Source organism: Sinocyclocheilus anshuiensis, unplaced genomic scaffold, assembly GCF_001515605.1.
Source record: "Sinocyclocheilus anshuiensis isolate Anshui unplaced genomic scaffold, SAMN03320099.WGS_v1.1 scaffold415, whole genome shotgun sequence".
Taxonomy (NCBI): domain Eukaryota; kingdom Metazoa; phylum Chordata; class Actinopteri; order Cypriniformes; family Cyprinidae; genus Sinocyclocheilus; species Sinocyclocheilus anshuiensis.
This window is the reverse complement of record NW_015552655.1, coordinates 639,349-657,930: the sequence shown is the minus strand read 5'-3', so window position 1 is coordinate 657,930 and position 18,582 is coordinate 639,349. Positions and strand designations below refer to the sequence as shown.

Below are 18,582 nucleotides of genomic sequence, written 5' to 3'. Positions count from 1 at the left end.
ATATAAATAATTTCTATTTTATTTTTATATTTGTAGATTTTTATAATTATTGTCAAATAAATAAAAATTAAATAATAATTTAGAATATATTCTATTATTATTATTATTAATTAATAATATTTTAGTTTTTGTATTTGTGGTGTAATTTTTTTAAATCGGTTTTATTGTTTATTAAAAAAATACAAATAAAATCCTTTAAAACAGGTTCTATTATTATTATTATTATTATTATTAATATTAATAATATTTAGTTGCCGTTCAATGTTTTTAGTTATTGTTGTTAAATTAGTATAAATAAAATAATTTAAAATGGACATATTAATAATTAATAATAATTCTTAATATTTAATTTTTATAGTAGTTTTTTTGTTATTAATTGAAAAGATTTTTTAAAAGTGAGTTTTAGTGTGTTTAAATAGTTGCTTTACTTCAACTATATGAAAATAAGAAATGTTGCTTTGGCAACTAGCTAAAATAGTTTTTCATATTTTATTTAATTCAGTTAACGTTTATTTAGTTTATTTAGTTTCATGTAACAAAATATGGATTTATAGTTTAAAAAAAAAAAGCATTTACAATGAAAATTTTACATGCAGATATAGAGGTTGCACGTTTCTGCTTGTAAACCTCCAGAATGTCTTTTCAGTAGACATCTATTGTAAATAGATTACTGTAAACAGGACTTTTATGAGTTATGAGTCCAAATGAAGCTCTGTGGTGAACGACGACACATCACAGATGCCGTCAATAAAGCTGAAAGTTATTTTGAACTTTAAATCCAGTTCAATCTGTTGTTCTTATGAACCTGTTTTCTCTCTCTCCGTCTGTAGAAGTGTTTGCGGTTTGATCCCGATTCAAGCGTTTGGAGCGCGAAACAGCAGATTATTTGTTCTCTCAGCGAGTCGCTGTGGGATGTTTACAATTACGGCCTCTTCCAGCCAGCTGGAGACGGACGAGATGCCAAGTTCCTGGAGGAGGAGCGCTTGCTTCGAGAGTTCGGCCAGTCCCTGGAGAAGGGAGTGCCCTACCTGGAGGTGCTGTGGAGGATATGAGATCACAGGCTCACAAACACTAGACAACATCACCCTGAATGCTCCTAAACCTCATAACAAAAACGCTTAAACGCTTAAACATTCCCTCCTTTTTTGACCTATTAATAACAATAATAATAATAATACCAGTCATTTAACACTTGTTGAGCCTATAGGGGCAAGTTGTCACAGTAGGAACCTGCTGTTTGATTGACAGCTGAGAAGAACAGCTGCTAACACTTTACAATAAGCTTTCATTTGTTAACATTAATTAACTGCATTAGTTAACATGATCTAGCAATACCAAATACTCATAAAGTATTTATTAATCTTAGTGAATCTTAGTTTAAACATTTACTAATAAATTAATAAAATCAAAAGTTGAAATATTATTTTTTATAAAATATCTTTTATCTTGAATCTTTTATCATATCTTTTAATATGAATATCTATCGGACCTGAGCTAACATTAACAATGAATACTTACATTTTTAGCAACCAGTTCTAAGACTATTAAACACTGTAACAAATGTATTGCTATTTTTTTGTTAATATTATTAAATGCATTGACATAAAATAATGGGACCTTATTGTATGAAAAATTATAACTTGTTTGTGTTTAAACAACTTATTTATTTTCCAGAACTTATTTGTGTTTAAAGTGTATAATGATTTTAATGGCATTATAGCACAATTTAAACATGAAATAAAAATCATGGAGCAGCAATAATGAACTTGGATCATTGTTTTGGCTTTCAGAAACTGCATTTAATAAATGTGGTGTTAATGAATATAAAATATATATAAAAAAACACATATAAAACACATGTGACAAATTTCCCTAACCCGACATTTATGAAAAATATTTTCCCTGAGGAAAAAGGCTCAGCCTTTCTGTTCAAATCTGCCTTAATTATATAGTTGACTTGTCTAAATGTATGTCAGTTTTATTCTAATTTAATATTTAAATTGTTTAATTACTCTGGTATATTTATTTAGGTATTAATAACATCTGTTTATTTGTATTGCATTTGCTGTGTGTTTATTTTATTTTGTTTTGTTTTGTTTTATTTTATTTTATTTTATTTTGAACAGTCCTTTTTAGTCCTTCAAACTGCAAAACAGAAATGCGTCACATTTAAAGTCTCCAGACGTGATGCATTTCTGGTTTGCAGTTTGAATCAAACAGTCCCGTCGTCTATTTTGAACCTCTTGGTTCTCAGAGCTTGTAAACAGTTCCTCATCTCTTGCTGGTGTCTTTAACTTACAGTTCAGATATAAGACGCGGGTCTACAAACAGACAAACCTGGAAGAGAAACAACTAGCGAAGCTACACACCAAGGTAAAAACAAGACAACAAAGTATAGTTGCCACAACAGATCTTATATAATTGTAGAAATAGTCTTTTGTGTTTTATAGGGAGGAGGTGAAGTGTCTGTGTGTGTCTCCCTCTTCAGGCCAATCTGAAGAAGTTCCTGGATTATGTTCATGCCGGAGCGGTGGAGAAGTTGAGTAAAGCTCTGGAGAAGGGACTGGACCCCAACTACCACGACACTGAGAGCGGAGGTGAGGCTGTGTGAAGGCTCCAAATGGTACTTTTGAAAATATGCCTAGACAAACTTAATTGCAGCTTGCAGAAAACTGATTTTGGAAAACTTTTGGTTTTTCTTCATTTGTTAACATTACTTAACTACACTAGTTAACATGAACGAACAAAGAAAAATACTTCTAAAGCATTTGTTAATCTTAGTTAATTTCAGCTATTACTAAAACAGTATTAAAAGCAGACGTTGTATCTGTTAATATTATTTAATGGAACCGTTTTATTAACTAATATTAACAAAGATTATTAAATGCTGTAACAAATGTATTGCTTATTGTATGTTCATGTCAATACATTAACTAACATTATCTAATAGGACCTTATTGTAAGGTGTAAAATGAACATTAACTGAAATAAAATATATATATTAAAACAATTATTTTATTTCAGCTAGCTGCCAAAGCAACATTTCTCATTTTTGTTTAAAATACTGTTAAATACTGTTACTGTTTTTGTTTAAAAATAATGAAGACTAATGGATGAAATAAAAAACATTTTCTGTTTTCACTTTCATTCTAGTTATTAAAGTTTTAATAATTGTTTGTTTTTGCCGTTTTTATATTTTTATTTTTTTTACCATAATAAAAATGACAACAAAAAAAAACCACACAATAAAATTACTAAAACTTTAACAAAAATTTAAGTGAAAACAGAAAATATAAAAAATAAAATTTAATTCAAAATATTTACAAAAACTGTAATAGTATAGCATTGATACTGAAAAAGCACTGGCCTGGAGGTTAGATCTGTTTTTTAATCTAGTTATGTTATGGTAGATGTAGATTGAATGAAGAATATGTTTAAACCTTTGGCATTTTCAGTTCAGATGAGCCTCATCGTGTGTCAGAATCTTCTCATTTCATTGACTTTAGACTCAAAGCTCATTATGTTCACGATGAGTCTGTTCTCGTGATCTCTTGTGCTTTTTCACTTAAAGGATGCTTTTTATTTGATGTGATGTTCAACGCACTAATAATTGCAGATCATGACATTCTGGAATAAGCAGGAGTTCAGTATTTTGCTCGCAGGCGCTATGATGTCATCACAGTATCGCTGCAGCTCATTGGTCAGTTTGTAATTGAGAGAATCCTTTTATATTTGTGGTTGCAACCTTAGATAGTTAACCATATTATTTAGTGAGCTGGATGCTGCACTGCAAGACAAAAATGAGCAGAAAAATGGACACAGAAAATTACCAAATTATTGTATAATTCTAAACGCAGGTAAAACACCTGTGAGGAATCAACACCGAATTTTTTTCATATTAACACTGTACAATATTTTTGCAGACTTTTCTTAGAGTGTATGGGGTTTATTTATTTAACACTTTATACTATATAGGTTGTTTCAAAGCAGCTTCACTTCAGCAATAAAACAGGAAATGTTTTACGAAATGAAATGTTTAACAAAAAACGAAAATGATATAAAATTAAACAAAAAAAAGGTGCCCAGCTCATTTTATTTTATTTTGTGTTTAAGTGTATTTTAAGTATTTAAGTGTTAAACGTTAACTGAAATAAATATTTAAAATAAAATATTAAAAAAGTTGCCAATGCAACATTTCTCATTTTCATTTAGTTTAAGTTAAAATAATAAAATAACTCAACTAAATAAAGTTGTATCTTTTAAAGTAATAGAAGTGATGAAGTAATTTTGTACTGTACAAAAAATGATATAAAACTAAACTAAAATCTAGAAAGGTGTCCCCCCAGTTTTTTATGTTATTTTATTGTATATTATTTTATTTTTTATTTTATTTCAGTGCTTTTAATTCAATGCATTACTAGCTGTTTCTTTGAAGTTTACAGGCAATTTCGAAATGAAAATAGCTTCCTCACTACAGTTTTTTGAGTGTGTGTTGCCTGTTACTCTTAAATAAAGCTGTTCTTCTGTAGCTGTAGTGTCAGTATGTGTTTTCATCTGTTTCTCAGAGACTCCTCTGACTCTGGCGGTTCAGGGCAATCTGAGCGTGGAAGGGATTCGAGTTCTGGTGCTGAACGGGGCTCATGTGGATTTTAGATCCAGAGACGGACTCACACCCCTCCATAAAGCAGTCAGCGCGCACAACCAATCCGCACTGATGGTACAAACACGTGCAGTTCATTCACAGCATGATAGACAAAAATGCATTTAAAGGAATAGTTCACCCAAAAATGAAAATGAGCTGAAAATGTACTCACCATCAGACCATCAAAGATGCAGATGAGTTTGTTTCTTCATCAGATTTGGAGAAATGCAGCATTGCATCACTTGCTTACCAGTGGATCATCTGCAGTGAATGGGTGCCGTCAGAATGAGAGTCCAAACAGCTGATAAAAACATCACAATAATCCACACCACTCCAGTCCATCAATGATGAGTCACTAAACATGAGTCCTCTATCCATAATATTGCTTTATCCAGTGGGAAAAGTCATCTTGTTTGAATCAGGAGAGAAATCTGCACAGATCAAGCACTGTTTACAGTCCAAAACAGCTCTAAACAAATATGTGGCTGGATTTTGATGTGAGAGACAACAGGAGATGGACTTTTTCCACTGGAGGAATGGATTATGGACTTATATTTTGGCCAGAAGCAATAGTTAAAAACGTCTTAACGATGGATTTGTTTCTTACAAACACGCAGCTTTTGGCTTCACAAGATGTTAACTGATGGACTGGAGTGGTGTGGATTATTGTGATGTTTTTATCAGCTGTTTGGACTCTGATTCTGACGGCACCCATTCACTGCAGAGCATCCATTGCTGAGCAAATGCTAAATTTCTCCAAATCTGTTTCCATGAAGAAACAAACTCATTTAGGATGAGTAAATTGTCAACAAACTTTTATTTTTGGGTGAACTATGTCTTTAAACACCATTTGTCTCCATTTCATTTACAGGTTAAATTGATGGTGACAACTGCAAAATATTGATTAGTGCATCTTTAGTCGGCTTGTTTTTGTAAATCTTAGCATGCATAACTGTTCATTTGATCCCAGGCGCTGCTGTCTTTGGGAGCTTCTCCAGATTATCCAGACCGCTGTGGACTGACGCCGCTGTACCACTCGGTGCTGACAGGGGGCGAAACGTCCTGCTGTGAAACTCTGCTGTACTACAGAGCACGGCTGGGAGTCAGAGACGAGAACGGCTGGGACGAGTCACACCAGGTGTGTTTACTGTCTTAAACACAACAAGACAATAATATACATGTCAAAGTCTGTGAGTATATGTGTGCATGCATGTGTCTGTTTATTCACATCATTCTCTCTCTCATTTTTTGGTTCTCTTTTCATCTCTCTATATGGCCCACAATATTTATAATAAAAAAAATTGTGTTTTGCTACATTAGATAACTAGAAATAGTAGACTTAAGCATTCAAATGTGGATTTCTTTAATTGTTTGAATTTTTAAAAATTCTAATTTGATTTGAGTAAAATGCCAGTCTCTCATGCTCGTCGTCGTCTTGTTTCTAAACACCTGTGCATATTTCATCCTGGTCATCACTGTGTCTGTATTCGTAAGCGCCTGGACTTTGTTCATCCTCTGTTGAAGATGTTTTTCCATCAGATGTTAGATGGTGGGATCTTTACCTTTAACCTCATTACACAGCAAATTAAAAAAATGCACTAAAATGCAACTGTACATGTATGAAGTTAATTGCGCTTGTCTGTTGTTTAAAAATGAAGGAGAAATGCTTCTTGCTACAGTATATTTTGTTGTCGACATGCATCTGATTAAACTCAAACTGCATATACAATAAACTCAGCACAGTACAGTGCAAAAATAGATTCTGAGGTGCTATTGTTTACTAAAAACTATTAGAAATAACTGAAATTAAGCTGGAATAAAATAAAAACTAAATATCAGATGAAAGAATTTAATGAAAATCAGAGAAAATTAGGAATGTTGCTTTGGCAACTAACTGAAATTATATTTATTCATTTTTTTCTATTATTGTGTATTATTTATTTAATAAATTATCAATTAATTTGTAATATGTATTTATTTATTTACTTATTTTGTACAGCACTTTGGGACATTCTGTGCTTTTAAAAGTGCTTTATAAATACATTTTGATTTCATGTGATTTAATTGGAAGTAAATAAATACTAAAATTAAAGCTGAAATAAAATTAATTATAAAATATAAATAATACAAAAAATATAAATTAAGTACTGGGGTGAAGATTCGATGCTTTGATCTGAGCGTAAACAATGTATCCGCGTACATACGTTGTTTACGTATGTGATACTCTCCAAAATGGTGCTACAGGGTGACGTGGAGACGACGAATTGTTGAATAAAGTCGTTATTTTTGTTTTCTTTGTGCACAAAAGTATTCTCGTAGCTTCGTAAAATTACGGTTGAACCACTGATGTCACATGGATTATTTTAACGATGTCCTTGCTACGTTTCTGAGTCTTGATCATGGTAGTATCCTTGGGCGGGGCTGCTTGATATGTCCCGCCCTGTCTTCCTGTTTCAGTTAAAATGACGTCAACACATAGAGTAACGCTGCTGTTTCTAAGCATTTCAGGGGACCTTTAAGTACTAAAATGACTAAAATTAAATCTAAAATAAAAAAGTAATATAAAAATGATTATAGCACATAATAAAATTACAAAAACTTCAATAATATAAATGAGGTACTAAACAGACTAAAACTCAAGCAGAAATTAAAAAAAATATTTAAAGCTGTGAAGAAATATAAATAAAAAAGGATAAAAATGATAATAGCATATAATAAAATGACTAAAACTTAAATAATATAAAAATATAAATAAGACTGAAATAACACTGCTGCCGAGTATGTGAAACTATACAAATGTAGGATTGTTGTGTCAGGTTGTACATATTGCCTAATAATGTAAATCCTGAAGAAATCATGTCAGAAGCTCTGATTAACAGTGCACTTATCACAGCTCATGTTTCCCTGCAGCAACCTGCAGTTAAGTGCTTTGCTTTAGGGCTGTCGCGATTCGTCGATTTTATTCGACTATTCGATTTTTAAAAATCCTCGACTTCATTTTGCTCGCGTCGACTAACCGGCAAAATACCAGAAGTGGTGCATTTCGCGGACGAGAATCCATAAAACACATTATTAGACTGTTTCCCAAGGCTGCATGATATATTAAACCCATTTAAAAATCATAATTAAGCATAATTGTGAATTCACAAACGCTACGATTTAATTAAATAATTATATGTGATGCAGTTCTAATACAGTATATGCTCTTTAATTATTTACATGCGTCTAGGTTAAGTACATGCGTCACACAGTGGCTCTCAAGCTCAAACCCTCACTCTGAGTTTACACGTTTTGATGTCCGCATATTCATTTAATTACAGTTTCTATAGCATTTCTGTCCTAAAGAAATGGCCAGATATTAAAGATTAAGTGGACATTTGAATTAAATGGTGCTTGGTCAATATTAAACAAGGAATAGATCGCACAGTAATGTGTAAAAATAATCATCAGGCCATTGGCGCCCCCTGCAGGCCTTTGTTGTAATGCGTAATGTACATTTTGGTTTTCTCTGATGCACTAACTCTGCAGCAGCACTTCTTCTTCATCGTCTCGTCTGATGCACTCACTCAACCAAATGTTCTGACCACAACCTCGCCACTCCCCACCCCCCAACCATTCCAATTTCTGTAGGCGGGAATTATGTGTAATGATATTCTAATGGGCCGCTTAAATATAGTTTAATCAAATATTCTTAAGTAAAATTGTTGATTTTTTGTGGGTAATTAATCGTCTAGATTAACCGATTAATCGATAAATTAGTCAATAGATTAATCGAAATAAAAATAGTCGTTAGTGGCAGCCCTACTTTGCTTTAAGGCACAACAGTGATAGCGCATGGCTAGAGAACTTCCAGCACATTGGCTCTGAGGTATAACCACTACACCACTCCACCGACATCATGAGACTCACTGTGCTTCTGTCAGCAAACCCACTGTGTCTGAAACCACATGAATCCTGCAGGCCAATCACAGTACAGTACAGACATGTCCTCAGCGAATGGAGAACAGCGTCTAGGTGCTTCTGAATCATCAGTCAGACACTGTCCATAGTCCTCCGCTGTCTCTCTCTCTCTCCATAGATCAGACATGAAGAGGCGTTTGGAGAGGTTGAAGTTCACAGGTACCCATCTCTCATCTCTCATTTCATTCATCGTCTTCTGCTGTCTGTCTGTTGCCTGGTTTTAAACAAAAGTTTCTCTTTTTAATTATCTGCTCTTTTCTCTTTCCTTTCTAAGCCGTTTGTGTACAAAAAATATATGAATATATTCATTTTCCCCAACCACCTACAGTACCTGCCTGTTCCCCACACACAATGGTACCATGGTACGACTCCCACAACACCCTGAGAGCACAATGATTATGTATTATATATCTCCTAAATTAAGTCAGAGATTTAATTGTGTGCTTCCAGCCCATAAGCAGAACAATCAGGAGAAATGAAATTCAAAGTTCAAACTCATGATATGGGCTTTTTAATGATCAGTACTGAATATCTAGAGAGCAGAATGGGGTTAGTGTAGTTAAAGCTAAAACTAAAACCATCAAGTAACGTTTTTGTTACCTAAAATAAATGTTAACTGGGGAAAAAAAACAAAAAAAAACTAAATTTCAGCTAGTTGCCAAAGCAAAATTTCTAATTTTCCTTTAGTTTAACTTAAAAACTGAAATAAAAAGGAATTAAAAACTACATAGATAAATAACAAATGTAATTTTTATGAGAAACATTTGAATGAAATTTGATTATATAAAAATAAAAATATTAATAGAAACTTTAACAACATGTTAATGATGCTTAATGCTGAGGCAGAGTTGTCAATATAATAAAACAAAACAAAAAAAATAATTAAATAAATAATATAAAAATAAAACGAATTCCATTAAAAATATTAATAACAACTATAATAGCAGTGATACTAAAATAATACTGGGGCAGAGTGGTTGATTTTAAAAAAACTAACAAAAATTTGAAAAAAAACCCCCCAATAAAATTACTTAAACTTTAAAATAAAATAACTACATAGACAAAAATGTGAAACTTATTCAATAATATCTCAATAATATTAAAATAATATTGGAGCCGAGTGGTCAGTATAATAAAACAAAGACTAATAAATATGAGAAACTATGAAACTAGCTAAAATTAAAATGAAAGTGGATAATATAAAAATAAAAAGTAATTCAAAATCTAAATTAAAAGCAGATTGTGGTAATACTGATATATATATATATATATATATAATCAATTTGGGGGAAAAAAAGTATAGAATATGTATCTTAATTTTAGGGTCAACAGAAAGATTCACTAATCACCTCCAACAGAAAGATATGGCACTTTCTGACCTATTTACTGCCCTCTTTTGATTGTTCCTCTGATTTTTCCTTGTTCTTCTGACTTTTGGATGTGGTCTTGTTTCTTTAACCTCTGTTTTGTTCACTCAACTGTAGGTGTGTCAGCACGGATTCGCCCAACACTTAGAACACCTTCTGTTCTATGGGGCAGACACCACTTCCCAGAATGCATCAGGAAACACTGCCCTCCACATATGTGCCCTTTACAACAAGGTAATCTGACAGTAAAAACAGATGTGACACTGGTGGTTTTACCTTATTTATCAAAGTGTATATTTATTTTAATTTAGTTATTTTCAGCTTTATTCGGGGTTTCTGCACATCTTAAAAAGTCTTAATTCACCATTCCACAAATTAAGGCCTTTGAAAGCTCTTAAATTCTTAAAGTCTTAAATTCATGAAGTCGTGGCATTAAATGTTGCATACACTGCAAACAATGAATATCTTCCTCAGTATTTTGGTCTTGTTTTCCAATACAAATATCCTTAAATCAAGATACATTTACTTAAGGAGCAAAATGAAGTGAGTTTATGTGTGAAACGAGCAAATATCTGTCAATGGGGAATGAAAAGTTGCTTTCCCTGTGAATTAAGTAGATTTTTCTGAGCCCATTGGCAGATTTGTTCTTTTTTCATCATAAACTCAGCTCCAGAAAACAACACTTCTTATCTTATGTCGTTTTGCTTCATGGTAAATGGATCTTGATTTAAGAATCTCCTCTGCTCAATCAGGAGAGCTGCGCCCGAGTCCTTCTGTACCGAGGAGCCAGTAAGGAGATAAAGAACAAACACGGTCAAACCCCCTTCCAGGTATCTGTGTGGTAATAGTTTTAATCAACATGACTTATTGTTGTACATTCATGTGGGATGTTTCACCACTGTACTAAACATAAGGCTAGCAAAACAATGACTTTAGTGAGTGCATGTTTCCTAGAATTGCAAAGATTGTCCTCATATTAAAGATTGCATTGTTGCAAAGTCTGTTTGCAATGCTGTTTTTGGCAGGTCGCTGTGATGTCTGGCCATTTTGAACTCGGAGAAATCCTCAAAAATCACAATGATGCAGATGTTGGTAAGTGTACATTTAAAATATGCGTAATGGCTGAGAGAAATGCTAAGTATACCACAGCTTTCCTCCAAAATCTAGCCTGTGCAGGCTGTTCTTTAAGAACATGATTTTGTTGCCTGCGAAAATATCTTATTTTGGCCAAATTGGAAGGCAGTCACATGCGTCCTTCATAGAGAAGCCAAAATCCATAATGCATTGTGACAAGCTGTTAGATTAAATTGTAGGTAAATTTTTTTTTTAAATAAAAATAAAATTGTAAAAAATTAAAGTGCTCATAAATATCGCATAAATAATCTAATAAACATAAATAATCTAATTAAAATGGACTATTTTACTCAATATTTGTGTATTGTGTATTTTTAATTTATATTTAATTTATTCTTATTAGAGTGTTGTATCATTAGCTCATATACCAGTGTTGTTATTGTTAACTGAAACTAAATCTACCAGTTTTAATATATTAAGTATTAAAATATATTAAGCATATTTGGTAATTGAAATAAAGCTAACATAAAAAATTATAAAATATGTACCGTAAAACTTCAAATTTTACGGTATTATTTTATTTTATTTATATAAATATTTTTTTATTATTTATTATTAAAAAAAATATTAGATGAAAAACTTATAAACTTAAAAAACTTCTGAAAAATCTGATATAAAAGTCTAAATAGAAATATATATATATATATAATAATACATTTAATATAATATATACATGCATATGTTTGTATTTATATATACATAATAAATATACACAGTACACACACATATATTATGTAAACAAAAACTTTTATTTTGAATGTGATTAATCGTTTGACAGCACTAATTTATATATATATACAGTATATATATAAATAAAAAGGTACTTAACTACATTAATAAAACCTAAACTAAAACTAAAATGAAAACTGAATATATAAAAATAAAACTAATTCTAAATATTAACAAATTCCAATAAAGTAAATAAATAACACTATTAGAAACTTGCTAAAGTCAAGCTCCATTTGAATCAGTTCTGAGTTGTATTTCTCACACACTTCATTATTTTCTGCCTATGTAGTCTTTCCAAATCGCTTGCTTGTGAAGTTCCTTTGAAGGCAGCTGTCTATGTAGACATCAAGGCAGCTCACTAGGTTTTGGAACAGAGCCCATCTCTATATAATCTCTTCTTCTCTAATCTTTGATTCTTTTCCCATCAGTTCCATTTTTAGAAACTCCCAAATACGCTCCTCTGTTTATGGACGGTATGTTAAATCAAGCCATCACGGCCGGCCTTCAGCATCCTCACCCGCTGCTCCGTGCCAAGAGCGAGAACACGATGACGACGCTCATGGACCCCGTAGTGCTGCCCGCCGCTGCCGCCAGCATGCCACCTGCTCAGGTAGCCCTTCACCTCCTGCTGGCCGTCAGGGGAACACACCAGCACAGACATCAGTCGCCAAATCACTCCTTTTCTCTGCTTTCAATCAGACTCAGCGCCGGGCCTCTTTCGCTTTGAGGAGCTCCAGCAGTCCCCACGGAGCCCGAACCCAATCCCCGTCCCGGGGGAGAGAGGGAGGAGAGACGGAGGAAAGGCAGCAAAAACAGCGAGGGAGGCAGGGGTGAGTTGAGATACCAACGTCTGTCTCTGGTGACTGTTTTGACCATTCGCCGGCTTGGAATGCATTCTGAGCAGTTTTGAGATATTGAGCTTCAAGGTTTTCGTGTTCCATAGACTTCTGTAGATAGAACCCTTTTTGTTTTCTAAAAAAAAAAAAGTCCCAAAATGTACACAGCTTACAAAAGAAGCATCACATAATGTAAATAAGTTGTAAATAAGAATATGTGAATAACTCCATTTTGATAAAAATGTCAGATAGAACCTTATAATTCCAAGGCAACGCATTGTATGTGGTATGTATGTGGTGATGGTTTTCAAAATGAAATCCTGTAAACGTTTTTTATTTATTTTGCACATTTGGCAGGTTAAATAAAAGTCCCTAAAAACCCTAGAAACCTGATTTATGTAACTGAGTCTGAATGAAACAATTCACTAAACTAAATACATAAACAGATTTGAAAATAAATTAATAAAACAAATGCGTAAATAATAAAAAATAATAATTACATATTTAAATAAAAAATTCAAATGTTAAAGAGAATAAAATCAATATATAGTAATAAAATGAGATTTAAAATAAAATAAGCTGAATTAGAAAAATCAAAAATAAATAAAAATTAAATTGAAATAATGTGATTATTTAAATAAATAATACAGCTAAAAGTGCAATAATATAGGGAGTATATTACTAATGCTGTTACTAATTACTAATGCTTTTACTGTTACTAATTCTAATTAATGATGCTAATTAAAGAAAAAATATAACGGATCAGTAACTAAATATAAAAAAAAAAAAAGTCACTATTACAGTTTTTCTAGTTTGAATGACGTATTATATTTTACTATTTTGAAATGACATTTTTTATTTTAATTCTAGTTTAATTTTTAGTCATTTTGCTTTGTGCTTTTGTGATTTTTGTTGCTTTAAGCAAATTGAGCCTGTTTTTTTTTTTCAATTGAAACATGAATGTTTAAACATTATGTAATATCAAATAATGTAATAAACTGAGATATTTAACAGCAAGTTTGCGGCTCTCTGATGTTGGTTAATGGTCACATGACATGCATGTAAACAAACAGAGCGTTTTATCTTAATTGTTTTCACTTTAGAAGTATTTTAATTTTACATTTTTATAATTTTTAATATCTGTTATATTGCTTTTAATTTAATTGAATTTAAATTTTCTGTTGTATTGCCTTTAATTAATTGCATTTTAAAAAAGCAAACAACAAAAAATAATACAATGTGTTTTGTTGTTTGCTTTTTTCAAATTCAGTTTTATATATATATAATCATAAGTAAATTACTAAAAAATAAATGCAAAACTAAAATGTCTGGATGCATTAAAGTAACGAGAAGGGTAAATGTGCTTAATTATCATGACCATTTTTGATGGCCCTAAAAATAGGTTTCATTTTTTATTTTTTTTTATGATATTTTAGGCAAAATCCTTTTCTTTTGGGGCAAAACGTGACCTAGACGTTTTGTCTTGAGATTCATCATACTGTATTTTAGCTTATAGCGTTTGAGACGGTTTCACTCCACATTAGCTGTTCAGTAGTGCGTGAACATCAGGGTGACTTTACAGCAAAACCACTTGTATTGATAACCACAGAAATATCAGTGATTATATGGACAATTTTCAAGTGTAAATACTGGTTTAGATCCTTACCTCTATCATTGGGGTGTTTTTATATGTTAAACTGTCAGCGTTGGTTTCTGTTGCTCTCTTATGGTACATTACAGAAGCTCTGACTCACTATTTTGCACGTCGTGATTTGCGCTGTTCGGCTTCTGGCCAAAGCTCCACTGCCATACTGAGTTAATTCTTACTCAGTGGCTAAGAAACAAACACTTTCTGCTATGTACAAGAATCAAACATCAGGCTAAAACATGCACTCTATGGCATCTATACAGCAGTACATTTAAAGTTAGAAGCGGATTCTTAAACCTTTGCTTCTCCGTTTGGTCCAGCCAGTCTTGAAATTTTGGTAACATCCTTGAAATAATGATTTTGTATGAGGGTTTGGTCCCACGGTGTTCAATAACGGATGAGATCCAAATACTAAGGAGTTATTACAATCACATTCCTGCACCAAATCCCTGGAAACTTACCCTATTAAACAAAGTCGAGCCAACATTATTCATTGGCACTAATGCACAAAGTCACCCGCCTACACTATTTTTTATTACTTTGGATGGGATACAACTTTTTGCCTGTATGTTCCCATTAGTGTATATTCTGTATTCTGTCCCAGTATTATGTATTTGTTTATTATATTATATATTTATGTATTTATTGACATTTGACATGATCTTTTATTCAGTTTCATTTTAATTTTAGTTTATTTTAGTTGTTATTTCAATTCTATCAGTTATTGCTTTTCTTTGTAAATATTTCGACATAGTTTTTTATTAACTTTTAATTGTAGTACTTTGAGTTTTTTTTTAATTTTAGGCTTGTTATGTATTTTTGTTTATTTTTATTAGTTTTTTAATTTTTCTGTTTAGCTTTATATTTATTTTTGTTTTCATTTTTGCGATTTTAGTACTTTAGCTTACACGTGTTTATTTCAGTTTGTTTATATTTCAATATAAACAATATTTGAAATATTTCTAATTTAAATTTATTATGAGTTTTTGTCATTTTTATTATTTGTTGTAATATTTTTGTATAGCTTTAATTTATATTTATTTCAGTATTAGTTTTAGAATTTTTTATTTTAGTTTAAGATCGTTATGTTTGGTCATTTTCAGTATTTTTTTATATTTCTATTTAGCTTTCCATTATATTTATTTCAGTTTTAGTTTTAGTTATTTTAGTACTTCAGCTTAAACATTTATTTCCATTAGTTACTAAAGGCAATATTTCTAGTTTCCATTTAATTTTTTTTAAATCTAAATTTGTTATGTGTTTTTGTCATTTTCATTAGTTTTTGTAATATTTCTGTATAGCTTTAATTTACATGTATTTCAGTATTAGTTTTAGAAATGTTAGTAGTAGTTAAGGTTATGTTTAGTCATTTTTTAAATTTCTGTTTAGTTTTAGTAGAAGTTTAAGACAGTTATTGTCACTTTGTCACACAAGTTTTAAGTTTTTAATCTAATGTTTATTTTATTTTATTTTCGATTACTGAAAATGATTGCTAGTAGGTTTATTTGAGTTAACAGTAACAGCACTGGTGGGTCTGTGTGTGTGTTATAGAGGAGGTCAGAGGAAACGTCTCTACAGCGCTGTTCCGGGTCGCATGTTTGTGGCGACTCGTTCTCACTCTGCTCACGGTGAGCGCGAGATCAGCCTCAGCAAAGGGGACAAGGTCAAAGGTCAGAGGTATCTTTATGCCTTTCTCTTCAATGTAGCATTAACATTTGAATATTTAAGGTTTATTAAAGCTGTCAAACCCTCTCAGTGTTGAGTGTAGGTGAAGGGGGATTCTGGGAAGGAACAGCGAAGGGCAGAACAGGCTGGTTTCCTGTTCTCATTGACACTCCCCAAACTTGGAAACTCGGGGCTTAAAGAAAATTTCGAGTTTCCCACTCGTAATAACGACTTTGTGGTGTGCGTTCATGTGCGTTTAACTCGTAAATACGATCTATCCAACATGACTTGAACAAACCATAAGATAACAACCAGATACAGTACAAATAAATGAGCCTTTATTTAAGTCTCAACAGTCTCAAATGTCTAGTGTATAAAGGAAATGTATAAAGTTTTACAGGTTTGTACCTGTTGACAGCTCATATAAAATAGAATAGAAGAAATATCTGAGTTGATACTTGAAATACAGTATAACTGAGAAATCCAGTTTTCCTGATCTATGAAGGATAAACGTCTGAGCGCTCATATTCTTAAATGTGGACTTCTGTTCTACTTAAATTACGCCGTATGTAATAACTATCAACAAACTGTAATCCTAAAACACAATGGTGAATCATTTAATTTCTTTATGAATCCTTTATGGGTCTTTTCTCTTTTTTTGAGGATGCCCCCAAGAGCTTTTCCCTGTGGTGATTTGCCTTCTCACATAATCTTCATGCGCACAGCACACGGATATGCAAAATCACATCAATTTGAATACATCACACTTCCACTTACACAGATATACATGCCTACATGTGCTAACAGTCGGACTGTGTGTGTGTGTGTGTGTGTGTGTGTGTGTTTCAGAGAGCCGCAGTGAGAAGGCGAAGAGGAAGCTGTTTCGTCATTACACAGTAGGGACGTACGATGGTCTTGAAGTGCCCAGGTGGGAACAGTATGGAATCGGAATTCAATTGTTCAAATTTTAAATACAATTGACTATATAAATGTAAAAATGTAAACATGTATCTGTCTGTTCAGTTTATATAATCTGTTAATTTAAATGTTATTTGAAGTGTTCTATATTTAATTTTTTTAATGACGAATTTATATGTACACACACATACACATATACAGTGGGTACGGAAAGTATTCAGACCCCCGACCTAAAAATGGCTGTCCACCAACGTTTACCATCCAACCTGACAGAACTGGAGAGGATCTGCAAGGAGGAATGGCAGAGGATCCCCAAATCCAGGTGTGAAAAACTTGTTGCATCTTTCCCAAAAAGACTCATGGCTGTATTAGATCAAAAGGGTGCTTCTACTAAATACTGAGCAAAGGGTCTGAATACTTAGGACCATGTGATATTTCAGTTTTTCTTTTTTAATAAATCTGCAAAAATGTCAACGATTCTGTGTTTTTCTGTCAATATGGGGTGCTGTGTGTACATTAATGAGGAAAAAAAATTAACTTAAATGATTTTAGCAAATGGCTGCAATATAACAAAGAGTGAAAAATTTAAGGGGGTCTGAATACTTTCCGTACCCACTGTATATGTCATACAATATAAATGTTTGGGGTTGATGTGTTTTTTATGTTTTTAAGGCTACATTTAATACAGTAATATTGTGAAATATTATTACAATTTAAAATAACTGTTTTCTATTTGAATATATTTTAAAATGTAATTTATTTCTGTGATCAAAGCTGAATTTTCAGCATCATTACTCCAGTCTTCAGTGTCACATGATCTTCAGAAATCATTCTAATATGCTGATTTGCTGCTCAAGAAACATTTCTGATTATTATCCATGTTAAAAAGAGTTGTGCTGCTTCATGTTTTTGTGTGAACCATGATAAATATTTTTTCCAGGATTTTTTGATGAATAGAAAGTTCAAAAGAAATCTTTTGTAACATTATAAATGTAATTATTGTCACTTTTGATCAATTTAATATCTGCATCTTTGCTAAGTAAAAGTAATTTAAAAAGAAAAATCTTAGTGCCCCCAAACTATTAGTTAATATTCCATAATTTCTAAAAGGTACTGTACAACTCTCTATGATAATATAACATATGTGTTAAAAACTGAACTAAAATCATTTTAAACCTAAAGTGGTGGCACAGTTGTGCTGTGCTTCTATATTAGAAATGGCTTTTCTAGCTTGGTTGTGTGATAAAGTGTGTGTGTGTGTGTGTGTAATTATAAACTAAACTGTACATGTTGATCCAGTGAAATCTATCGATGGGTTTTGATCAAATGGATTCACCACAAAAAAGATTAGTGGCTGCTTCTTGTTTCAAACGTTTGCTGGCAGGTGCAAAACGCGAGTCTCTGCCTCCACTAGACAGGTATGCAAATGTCACAGCTACTTTCAAAAAATGACACAACAATGTTTGGATCTGTGGCTTTCATGTGGAATATTAACACATGCTGTGTGAGCCGCTGCTGTCTCTCTGCTGCCGCTCTCTTGTCTCTGATCTGTCTCTCTCTCACACACCGTGCATCAGCTGAAACGACGCGGTTTGCAGTGGATGTGTAAAATTGTGTGCATACGTTGTGTTGTGTGTTTGTGCATGTGTGTGTGTGTGTGTGTGTGTGTGTGTGTGTGTGCGC

The 18,582-nt window shown here is 32.3% G+C and overlaps 1 protein-coding gene across 1 annotated transcript in view; it reads left to right on the top strand.

Annotated features, from left to right (window-relative positions):
• LOC107667089 (SH3 and multiple ankyrin repeat domains protein 1) overlaps positions 1-18,582 on the top strand; it is a 61,606-nt gene that overhangs the window by 14,146 nt on the left and 28,878 nt on the right. The window contains 14 exon segments of the mRNA XM_074186928.1: positions 831-1,034; positions 2,302-2,373; positions 2,489-2,597; positions 4,566-4,717; positions 5,613-5,780; positions 10,087-10,203; positions 10,722-10,799; positions 10,995-11,061; positions 12,261-12,442; positions 12,532-12,691; positions 15,873-15,993; positions 16,056-16,137; positions 16,789-16,795; positions 16,798-16,909. Of these exon segments, the coding sequence (XP_074043029.1) occupies positions 831-1,034; positions 2,302-2,373; positions 2,489-2,597; positions 4,566-4,717; positions 5,613-5,780; positions 10,087-10,203; positions 10,722-10,799; positions 10,995-11,061; positions 12,261-12,442; positions 12,532-12,691; positions 15,873-15,993; positions 16,056-16,137; positions 16,789-16,795; positions 16,798-16,909 (1,631 nt within the window).